This window comes from Naumovozyma dairenensis, chromosome 4, assembly GCF_000227115.2.
Source record: "Naumovozyma dairenensis CBS 421 chromosome 4, complete genome".
NCBI classification, from domain to species: domain Eukaryota; kingdom Fungi; phylum Ascomycota; class Saccharomycetes; order Saccharomycetales; family Saccharomycetaceae; genus Naumovozyma; species Naumovozyma dairenensis.
In genome coordinates, this window is record NC_016482.1 from 1,087,648 (window position 1) to 1,099,319 (window position 11,672).

General features: G+C 31.5%; 6 protein-coding genes and 1 non-coding gene across 7 annotated transcripts; 3 read left to right on the forward strand and 4 right to left on the reverse strand.

The window, feature by feature from the left end:
- Nucleotides 1-464: 464 nt before the first annotated feature.
- Nucleotides 465-2,018, reverse strand: HYM1 (Hym1p; the record flags this gene model as incomplete). Its single annotated transcript, XM_003669970.1, has 1 exon — nucleotides 465-2,018. One exon carries the CDS (start codon nucleotides 2,016-2,018, stop codon nucleotides 465-467), a length of 1,554 nt encoding a protein of 517 aa, XP_003670018.1.
- A 353-nt stretch (nucleotides 2,019-2,371) lies between these two features.
- Nucleotides 2,372-2,455, reverse strand: NDAI0Dtrna11L. Its single transcript has one exon. It is a non-coding gene; the product is annotated as a tRNA-Leu (tRNA).
- A 383-nt stretch (nucleotides 2,456-2,838) lies between these two features.
- Nucleotides 2,839-4,317, forward strand: GCN5 (histone acetyltransferase GCN5; the record flags this gene model as incomplete). Its single annotated transcript, XM_003669971.1, has 1 exon — nucleotides 2,839-4,317. One exon carries the CDS (start codon nucleotides 2,839-2,841, stop codon nucleotides 4,315-4,317), a length of 1,479 nt encoding a protein of 492 aa, XP_003670019.1.
- Nucleotides 4,318-4,875: 558 nt separating this feature from the next.
- On the reverse strand, nucleotides 4,876-5,403 carry CNB1 (calcineurin regulatory subunit B; the record flags this gene model as incomplete). Its single annotated transcript, XM_003669972.1, has 1 exon — nucleotides 4,876-5,403. The coding sequence occupies one exon, from the start codon at nucleotides 5,401-5,403 to the stop codon at nucleotides 4,876-4,878; it is 528 nt and encodes a 175-aa protein (XP_003670020.1).
- A 1,027-nt stretch (nucleotides 5,404-6,430) lies between these two features.
- DPH2 (2-(3-amino-3-carboxypropyl)histidine synthase) lies at nucleotides 6,431-8,209 on the reverse strand (the record flags this gene model as incomplete). Its single annotated transcript, XM_003669973.1, has 1 exon — nucleotides 6,431-8,209. The coding sequence occupies one exon, from the start codon at nucleotides 8,207-8,209 to the stop codon at nucleotides 6,431-6,433; it is 1,779 nt and encodes a 592-aa protein (XP_003670021.1).
- Nucleotides 8,210-8,697: 488 nt separating this feature from the next.
- On the forward strand, nucleotides 8,698-9,816 carry SDS22 (type 1 protein phosphatase-activating protein SDS22; the record flags this gene model as incomplete). Its single annotated transcript, XM_003669974.1, has 1 exon — nucleotides 8,698-9,816. The coding sequence occupies one exon, from the start codon at nucleotides 8,698-8,700 to the stop codon at nucleotides 9,814-9,816; it is 1,119 nt and encodes a 372-aa protein (XP_003670022.1).
- A 304-nt stretch (nucleotides 9,817-10,120) lies between these two features.
- Nucleotides 10,121-11,500, forward strand: MST1 (threonine--tRNA ligase MST1; the record flags this gene model as incomplete). The annotated part of the gene is made up of 1 exon (XM_003669975.1): nucleotides 10,121-11,500. The coding sequence occupies one exon, from the start codon at nucleotides 10,121-10,123 to the stop codon at nucleotides 11,498-11,500; it is 1,380 nt and encodes a 459-aa protein (XP_003670023.1).
- Between the last annotated feature and the right edge of the window lie 172 nt (nucleotides 11,501-11,672).

Consider the following 11,672-nt stretch of genomic DNA (forward strand, 5'->3'; position numbering starts at 1 on the left):
AAAAACGTATATTCATTCATTTACATTATTATATATTCAAATTCAAATTAAAAAAAAAAATTAACGTATAGTTGTTTATAAATAATAAAGACTGCATGAATTTTGCTTTCTTCTTATATCTATGTAACCTGCTACTGAGTGAAGTAATTACATTATGTAGAATATACATATAGTAAAATATCATAGGGGAAGAAGAGGAAGAAAAAGAAGGGAAAAAATAATATTACATTTTTGTTTATTGTTGTTTGGTGTCCCCTCCAAAAATAAATAAGTAAGAATAATATTATATAAAAAAGACAGAAAATACTATATATAGACTTGGCTATATATAATAGACATTAATAAATTCAGGATGGGAAAGAGGGGGAAAAAAATGAAAAATAATTATATTCTTTGATTTTTATTATGATCATTGTATAGTCTATTGATTAATACCATATAATTTCTGACTATCTTTTTTTTTGTTAACTGAGGTGACTATCTTGACTTGTATGGCCATGATTGTGACTTGAATGATTATGATTAGTATGACTAGTGTGATTAATCGAGTTGATATTCTCGGATACATTGCTGTTATTATTATTAATGATATTTGCAACAGAAGTGTTTGAAATTGCAGCACCACCACGTGAATGAGAAGATAAATTGGCCAATTTATGTGATGATGGTGTTGCTGTTTGTGTAGTCAATGATGCAGTTGTATTTGTAATATTTGCTGTGTTCATTGGTGATAGAATCCCCGTTGTATTATGACTTGATGGAGAAGAGCTCATTAAATTTATATTTGGATTGTTTGCCATCGTTGATGAGGATGATGGATCTATATTGGCAGAAATTATACGAGGTAAATTTTCAATTCTATCGATGACAAATTCTCTTTCATTAAGGAAAACAGGATCTTGATTATCTAGACCGAATGTTTCAAAGTATTTCAATAATTTTTCTCTATTCTTAATTAAGATATCTAATATTGGTTTTGATTTTCTTGGATTCGCTATCAGTATTTTGAAACAATTAAATGCTTCTAATTGTAAATTTTTCGATTTATCTGTCATTAAATTCATTATAATTTTTAAACTTTCTGGGGCATTAATATAAGTATTCATTAATTGATTAAAATTTCTTTGAATTATTAATGATGCTAATAATTTCGTACTTTGTCTCTTTGTCACATAATTTCCATGAGTCATTAATTTATTAATACGTTTAATGAAATTTATTATATTATTTGAATTATTAAAGAATTCTTTTGAAACCAATTTAGAATGAGTGGTGAAGACAGCGTTTAAAATTTGTAATGATTGTGTACTAATTTCAAAATTTGCTAATTTAGCAAATTCGAAAAAATTCCAAAGTTGAGGATCCTTTAAGATAATTCTACATAATTGTTCATATTTGATGCATTCAATAATCATATTACCAATTACGAGGAAGACATCATGAGATGCACTTCTTTTTTGTTGTAATGAAGATTCACAAATTTTTAACATTAAATTTATTGTTTTCGGTTGTTGAATGAAATAATCTACTGTGACAAATTTATTATCCTTAGAATAATTTAAACAAATGGCAAAGATAATCATTACTTCCTTTCTTGCTTCGAATTCTAAATCTGGGATATGTAATATAAGATCATAAAATAAATCAGAACGGAACATTGCTGTATATAATTCATCTATTGCCTCTGGTGATGGATGTGGATCTGTATCTGCCAATATGAAATGTTTTAAACCTATTAAGTACTTGGAACATTCTTCCTGTAGTTTTTTATTACTATCAGAAGTGGCAGATGTTGAGTTCGGTGATGAGGATGGATTCATTGATGAATTAGATGCAGCAATTGCATTTGTTGAGTTTGGTTGAGAAGATGATGTTGATAAAACTGTTGATGATGAGGAAGAAGCAGCAATCTTAGCCAATTGGTTACTAATCAATTTGACATAATCTGATGAAGTCTTTGGATTCTTCTTCCACCAGAATGCCATGTCCAGGTCTTGATTCTTATATTTCTTGAACATTACGATTTGGTTGTTTTCCTGTTGCTCAAACAGAATGATTTGATGTGTTTTATATGTTTCTTTTATTTGAATAGTCCAAAGCTGCTGCGTGTTCTTAGGTAACTTCAATTGGCTAATCTCTCGAAAAACAATAAGACAAAAGAGTATAACCTTATTGTATCTTTGATTTTTGGATTCACCCTAAGTACTTACCGACTGAAAACACTTGTTAAAAAATATTGAGACCCTCTCTGTCCTTTTTTCTTGTTCCTTTTCTCAATTGAATCCCTGTTGATTTGATCTGATGGGATTTGATCTGGTATATCTTCATAATGTATATATTTTGACACAAAAAAAATTAGGAAAAAAAATAATGAAGGATGCGAGGTTCGAACTCGCGCGGACAACCGTCCAACAGATCTTAAGTCTGCCGCCTTAGACCACTCGGCCAACCCTCCGTTTTTTCTTGTTTTTGGAGGAATTCTTGACCATCCAATTAATAATTATCTATCTATGTTTTCTCAGTTATGCAATATAAAAGTGATTAAAAGACTCATTTGGTAGTTGGAACCACCATTCCCAGGCAAGTCATATAGACCTATTGTTCTCGTTGAGGGCCTGCTGTTTGGCGAATGCTTCAGTTTTTGATCATGTATTAATTCGAGAGTTTGTTGTTTCGTTTACGTACCAAGTAACCATTTCGTTGAAAAAACTATCCACCACCAAGGCTAATTTAATTATATAGAATTGGAATATTATTGAATCTGGATAGGATATAGAACTTTGGGAATAGACAAGAAAGAAAATAAGTACTACTGAATAAGATTGTACTAGAACAATAATGGTGACAAGACGTAGAAGTCGTACTGTTGAAGAATCTGTGGATAATAGCAAAGAATCCACTTTGGAATCCAATGTTAATGAAGAAGACCAAGACGAAAGTAAAGAAGATGAAGAGGATGGACCATTACCGAAAAAAATCAAATTAGATAATGCTAACGGCGATACCAAGGACATAGTCAATGATGATGATGGTGATGGTGCTGAATTATCAGATAAGCCTTCTAAAGAGGAGCTAATTACGCCAACACCTGTGATTGTAAATCTCGATGATGCGGATGCAAAAGATGATGATACGGACGCAAAAGTAAATGGCGATACGAATATAGATTCCAAAAATCCGGTAATAGATGAAACAATTGCTGATGAGGAGAAAGGAATAGTAAGTTTTGAATTCGATGGTGTAGAATATAAATTCAAAGAAAGAGCTAGTGTTATTGAAGAAAAGGAAGGGAAGATTGAATTTAGAGTAGTAAACAATGATAATACAAAGGAAAATATGATGGTTTTAACAGGATTGAAAAATATTTTCCAAAAGCAATTACCTAAGATGCCCAAAGAATATATTGCAAGATTGGTTTATGATCGAAGTCATCTTTCAATGGCTGTAGTGAGGAAACCATTGACTGTAGTTGGTGGTATCACATATAGACCATTTGATAAAAGAGAATTTGCAGAAATCGTATTTTGTGCTATTAGCTCTACTGAACAAGTTCGTGGGTATGGTGCCCATTTGATGAATCATTTGAAAGATTATGTTAGAAATACCTCAAATATTAAATATTTCTTAACTTATGCTGATAATTATGCCATAGGTTATTTTAAGAAACAAGGTTTCACAAAGGAAATTACTTTGGATAAAAGCATTTGGATGGGGTATATTAAAGATTATGAAGGTGGTACATTAATGCAATGTTCAATGTTACCTAAAATACGATATTTAGATGCAGGTAAAATTCTTTTGTTACAAGAAGCAGCACTTCGAAGGAAAATTAGAACGATATCTAAATCTCATGTAGTAAGGCCAGGATTAGAAGTATTTAAAGAGCTCAAAAATATTAAACCTATCGATCCAATGACAATCCCTGGTTTAAAAGAAGCAGGTTGGACTCCTGAAATGGATGAATTAGCTCAAAGACCGAAAAGAGGACCACATTTTGCCGCTATCCAAAACATATTGACAGAACTTCAAAATCATGCTGCAGCTTGGCCATTCTTACAACCAGTTAATAAAGAAGAAGTCCCAGACTATTATGAATTCATTAAAGAACCAATGGATTTAAGTACCATGGAAATTAAATTAGAAAATAATAAATATCAAAAAATGGAAGACTTTATTTATGATGCAAGATTGGTATTCAACAACTGTAGAATGTACAATGGTGAAAATACTTCATATTTCAAATATGCTAATAGATTAGAGAAGTTCTTCAATTCAAAGATTAAGGAAATACCAGAATATGCAGGTTTATTAAACTGAGTTTAAGAAAATACATATATATGTACATTTTTTAGGATTGTAATATTAGTAAAATAGATTATGAGTGAACAATTGAAAACAAGAATGTATATTTAACCAGACAAGAAAACAATAATTTCTTCACGACTAATATGAAATTTTAGATACAATAATGATTTATTTTTCTCATAACGAGAAGGTCCATTTCTTTTTTGCCTTGCTGATCTAATAGTTGGCTTAAATCCAATAATAATTATTTAATTCGTTACACATCGATAATGTAATGAATTGGTGACCATAGTAAAGAAATAAATGTCACTTGTTAGCAGACATAAAGTACATTACATTGTTTTGTGAATAATTGGCGTTTTTCGTTTATTTTTAGCATGATAAATGTGATATTTTAATGAGTGATGATTTTCTCTAAAATTTTAAATTTCCAATCTTAAAAGTAAATAAAATTTGACAATTTTTATTGAATAGTACCTTTAGATGAACAAACAAGAACAGTTTGAGAGCTCTGTGGAAATGTCGACTTATATTATTATAATGTATATGAAATTACAGTTAACAACGTATTTATATATCTATATCTAATGTCAAACTCTTTGCAACTTCTGTTGTTTCGATAGCACTTTTAAATTCTTCAAAACTTAAATGTCCATCACCATCAAGGTCATTTTCCATTATAGTTCTATCTACAATCTGTTGTAATTGTTCATCGTTTAAATTAGAACCCACCATAATTTTCAAAACGATAAATAATTCACCATTTGATATGAACCCATCTTTATCAATATCATAAATCTTGAAAGCAAATTTCAATTTTTCATTCTTACTGCCTCTCCCACTAAATATGGAGAGACCGGTAATAAATTCTTGGAAGTCGACATCACCACTATTATCAGCATCAAAAACTTCCATTATACGACCAGCTAATGGATTGGAGGAAACACCGGGAATACTCATAAATTCATTCTTATCGATAGATCCTGAACTATCTCGATCAAGTTTCATGAATCTTTTCCTTAATCTTTCAATTTCATCTAAATCAAAATTTGTATCTTCCAGAAGATTATCTACAATTTTAGAAGGAGCTGCACCCATTTTGTATTTGTATTTGGTATTATAATTTTTCTTTTTGCTTTAACTAGTAGAATGTTATCTTGCTAGTACTAGTTGTTAGTGATTTTTTGTAGGGATCAGAACGTTTTGCTGTTAAGGTGGTATCTGCTCTCGATGGACGCGAATATAAAGAGATGGTTTGTTCCTTATAAGAATGTTTTTTCATTGTTCATTGTTTCAGTCGTTATATAGAGAGTACCGTTGCGTTTTCTATCACCGCCAGGGGAAGCCTTCTTGGAATTTCGCCTGAAAAACCTACCAGAACGTGGTCAATGTATTTGTTAGAGATCAGTTTTGTATTAAACGTAGAAATATATCCATCCATGTACATGATGCAATATTTATAATACATAATTCAGGTTGGAATATGCTGTAGTAGCATTTCTCTACCTAGACTTTTACAAAAAATCAATGTAAACGTCAGTGCCTCGAATGAAGGGTCAACCGTGGGACTAAAGTTCTATATTACTTGACGTACATAAATATTAAACTAGACGGTCACGAGACTTGGAGTAAACTAGGAGAAAACCGAAAGAATAAAATCACACTCTCAAAGATTAGCTCAGGGTCTTCTTTTTTCTTTTGTGTTCATCATTTTCTGATCTTATTATGCTCTCTGCCCACTTTTCCATATCCTTTCATTTTATAGAGCCGACAGCTGGATTATTGTTATCTTTCTTTTTGATGACTTTCATCAAGGAAAAGTCCTGAAAACCCAATTTGCTATATAGATCGTACTTTCCAATTTTTAAATTTAGTTTCAGTAGTAAGACTGCGGTGCCAAAGCATCTGCTGATTGTTATCAAAACCCTGTTATTACAACAAATTGCTAGAAACAGCGACAATAAGGCAAAGGAGAGAAGAGTATTGTACGTAACCTCGAAATATATATGAATTTTTTTTAGTCATGTTCTGGGACGATTTTTTATGGTGAAGTATCAACTTACATATATGCATTCAGAAATAGACTTTACGTATGGTACTTAAATAATAATATTATCTCACGCTTTTACTTAGATTGGCCTGCACCGGCGTTCTTCTTGGCTATGGCATCTGTACGATCAAATCCATAACCTCTTGCAACACCACTGATACCCTGTTCCACCGTGGCACCTTCTTCTTCATAATTATCTTGTTCAGAAAAATCACTTCCTAAACCCTTCCAATTACGAGATTGTAAATGTGATACTGATGTTGATACTGTTCCCTTAATAACATCACCACCCACTGTTCGCTTAATCACTTGGTTAGAAGAATCTCCACGGGTTTGGATACCAGAATTTTCAGACGGACTTTCTAATTCCAAATGGTAAACATTTCTTAATGGTCTTGATGTACTAACATATTTACCTGTTACAACATCAAACTCAGGAGCTTCACTTTCTTCCATGTTAGCCGTGGAAGGGGGTTTAGATTCTTGATCATCAATTTGATCACTAATTTGTTCTAATGCTTTTTTGAAATCTACAACCCATTTACCAGTCCAAGTGACTTCATCATTCAAAGCCATGGTCAATTCATATGGTGTAATAATCGGTTTATAAAATTCATTAATTTGATCAATAATGATACCACTTTGACTACATCCTAAGATACACCAAATATCAACAGGTTCAAAGTTAGCCAATTTTGCTACATTTGGTTTCCCCACAACAAATAAATAATGCTTCTTACCTGAATTCCTAATTAATTTAGTTAATTGGTTTATAGTTTCCTTAGTATTTCTAAGAGATAAAGTATTAACTAAAATACCAATACAACCAGCAGTTCTTGCTACGCTCATATATTTATAACGTTTCATCATTGATGGGAATGGGCCCGTTATTACGTTTTCATTCTTATTATCATATAACACGACAGATTTGAAAACTGTAGTTAAATATAATAAATGAGGATCTTGTGGTACAGTCAAATGGAATAAATCATATTCGTTTTGTAAGATGGTTAAAGTTTCTTCATCATCTTGAATCCCATTCCCAATAGTCAAATCTTGATTACGAGAAAATAATAATCTACTACCTAAAGTAACAACACATTTATCACTTTCAGTAGCAGTTAAAGAATGCTCTTCACCTAAAATCGTAGCTTGGTCACTTGCCATGGCGGCATTAATCTGAGAGTAAATTAAATTCTCATAACCTTCCACATCAGTCAAATGATCAAACAAAGGTTTCATATGTAATGTGTATGCGGAATTACTCATTAAACAAACTTTGCTTGATTTATCAGGGAATTGAGTCTTAAATTTTTCTATTATATCATGTAATGGTAAATATGGTCTACCAAGAGAATAAACAACAGGTAATTTTTGAATAGCGTTTAAACATGCATCCCCAAAATGAACCACCAAATCTGCATTGACATGTTCTGCAGCAACTTCATCTACACAACATGCACTATAAGCGGTATCTGCAAGGACCCAAAATTTAGGAATAATTGTATTTTTTTCCTCCTTTGAAGTTGCTGTTTTTAGCTCCGCAAACTTATCTTGTAAGATGTTGGTAATAAATGTGGAATCTTTGATTAAAGGATCTGGAAATTGTAAAGTTATATCGTTATAATTCTTATCTTGATTTTCGTTTAGGAACGTAATTAATTCATCAAGGGCATAATAATCATTAATCTTCTCTCTCAATTCTTCTAATGTGGTATGTGGACCCAAATAAAATTCACGATCTTCCTTCAATGTATCGAATTTTTGGAATGTGAATTCATTTGCTGTTTGGACAGTGGAAAAAGCTACTGGAGCTGGGACAGATGATGGGAGTTCAGCGTTAGTTTCGACCATACTTTTTTTTGGTAGCGTACGTTGTATTTCTTGGTTAGAGTTTAGAAGATTTAAAGCAAAAAAAATGGTATTCTTTAAAAATATTAGATCTCAAAGGAATAATGAGCTATAGATGGAACACAAGTATATAAAATTAATCCTGATGCATTCAAGATATGACATATCCTTTGTATCTTAAGCAATTTTTTTTGATTATAAATTATTTTCAGAATTTTTCACTTTTCTAGGGTTGGAAAAGTAAAGGTCATTAGAATATAGCCCTATATCAAATCTTTTGCCCTAATACGATTTGAGGAAAAAGGATAACATAATACAAGAGCAACTAATACAATGAATAAGAACAAAAATTATACTGTTTCTTATCCAATATTTTGTAAGACAATTACTAAGAAAGGGAAGGATAAAAAGTTGTGTAATTCCTAGCTTTACGTTATTTGAACTTCCTTCTGTCAATTTAGTTTATAGTTTCTGCTTTTTCGCCTCAAAATATGTCAACTTCACAAGATAAAGATATTACACCAACAGCAGCACACTTCGAGGCTGAACAAGATCAAGATCAAGAACAGGACGTTACTAATGTAACTTCATCTCCAAGTCAGACGCCGCCCATAACAGATACAGCTCCCACCACAACGTCACAGGGGATGCAAGTTATTGAAGATGAACATCCTGAATTCATTACTGCAGATTCCGACTTAACCACGGATTTACCCGAAGACATCGACGTAATTGACTTGATCCATTTGAAAATTAGATCTTTAGAAGAATTGAACCTTTATAGATTTAAAGAATTGACTCAATTATGTTTGAGACAAAACTTAATAGAAAGTATATCTGAAGTAGAAGTGTTACCTCACGATAAGATCACCGATTTGGATTTTTATGATAATAGAATCAAACATATCTCAAGTAATGTTAATTATTTGACAAATTTGAAGAATTTAGATTTGTCCTTTAATAAGATTAAGAATATCAAAAATATAGATAAATTGATTAATTTAGAAAATTTATATTTTGTTCAAAATAAAATATCCAAAATTGAAAACCTTTCCACTTTGAAAAATTTGAAGAATTTGGAACTAGGTGGGAATAGACTTCAAGAACTGGAGAAGGATGCATTTGTTGGATTAGAAAATTTACAAGAAATTTGGCTAGGTAAAAATGCAATTCCAAAATTAGTCAATTTGAGTCCACTTAAAAATTTGAAGATTCTTTCTATTCAAGCTAATAGATTGAAGAAAATTGAAGGTTTAGAAGAATTGACCAACTTGGAGGAACTATACGTATCCAATAACTTTATAAGTAAACTTGAAGGGTTAGAAAATAATAAGAAATTGACTATATTAGATATCACTGCGAATAAAATTACCAAGATTGAAAATATAAGTCATTTGAAACAACTGACTGACCTTTGGGCTTCATTTAATAAAATAGATCAATCTTTTCAATCATTGGGAGAAGAAATGACAGATTTACCTGTATTTGAGACAATATATTTGGAAGGTAATCCAATTCAATTACAAAATGAAACATCATATAGAAGAAAGTTAATCCTCACTCTAGGTCCGTCATTACAGAAGATCGATGCTACTTTCATTCGTGGTTGATTTGGTCTGTACATGTATATTTTAATACAGTATAAAATAGAAGTATGTAGTCTTAATGCAACGAAGAGAGAGTATTATAACCATCATTAACTGTCAGTGTTCACTATCAATTCCAGCACTTTCCCATAAAAGTTATATAATCCTCAGTTGAAGACTCCGAGCGCATACCTTGTAGACATAAAAAACTTGTCCTCGAGAAAATATATAGAACAAGAATATGTAACATCATCTTCTCTTCAAGAAAGAGCTATTCATCCGAAAACAAGGATATCTTGTGGAAATATCCCATTATTATCTGCCCAATATGCGTAGGACAGCATCAACTTGTTTGTCCTCCAAGAAAACAAGGATTAGTAGAGCCATCTGGTTCAATAATTATTCGACGAAACCTCCAATCAATACAACTAGTCTCTTACAGGAAGTGTCAACAAAACAAAAATTATTCAGTACGGACCCCATATCACCTGGTTCAATATTCTTCCTCCCTAATGGCACTAAAATATTCAATAAACTAATTTCCTTCATGAAAGTACAACAACTACAACCAATTTTCGGTTTCAAAGAAGTCATTACACCCTTAATCTATAAAAAATCCCTTTGGGAGAAGTCTGGTCATTGGGCTAACTACAAAGAGGATATGTTCCATGTTGAAGGTGAAGATATTGAGAAAGAAACGTTTGGACTAAAACCAATGAATTGTCCAGGTCATTGTGTCATATTCAATAAGACTGATCATTCATATAATGAATTACCAATTAGATATTCTGATTTTTCCCCTTTGCATAGAAATGAACCATCCGGTTCATTAAGTGGATTAACTAGGCTAAGGAAATTTCATCAAGATGATGGTCATATCTTTTGTACTCCTGAACAAGTAGAACAAGAAATTCTAAACTGTTTAAAATTTATTGATCTTTGTTATATCAAGGTTTTTAAATTAACAAATGGTTATACTATAAATTTTTCAACAAGACCTACTGATCACTATATTGGTGAATTACCTGTATGGAACCATGCTGAGAATGTACTTCAATCTATATTAACAAAATCGGGCAAACCTTGGGAATTAAACGAAGGAGATGGTGTATTTTATGGTCCCAAATTAGATATAATGATAAAAGATCATAATGGGAAATCTCATCAGGTTGCCACTATCCAACTAGATTTTCAATTACCTGAAAGATTTGATTTGAAATACAAAGATGCAGATAATACTTATAAGAGACCGATAATGATCCATAGAGCTGTTTTCGGCTCTGTAGAAAGATTCCTAGGGTTATTGATAGATCAAAACAAGGGGAAATGGCCATTTTGGTTAAATCCTTATCAAGTAATGATAATCCCAATTAATACAAAGAATCAAGATCACTTAGCTACTGCAAAAATGTTAGTTGATAAATTAAGAGGCACAACGACGGGAATTGACAATGCCAATAATTTGGAACCAATTCCTATGCATGGTTATCAATTCAATGCTGACTTAGATGATAGATCAGAGCCCGTTGGTTATAGAATTAAGGATGCTATCCTTAAATATTATTCATATTTAATTATTATAGGTGACGAGGAAGTAAAAACGGGGAAATTCAGCGTAAAGGAGCGTGACAATAGATCTAACTTACAACATCTGACCACTGACGAAATCATTGAGAAATTTTCAACTTTAGAGGAAAAATACATGTAAATAGAAATAATCTATACCAGTCATGATAATATCTTAATAGATTAAGAGTCCGTATATTCTTTTCATATTCACTAATGTATAATTATATTACCTATTCTGAAACGTTAATAATCATAATGTCTTTGATATTTACATGATACATTAATATCTTTAGCATGAAAATGTGTATACA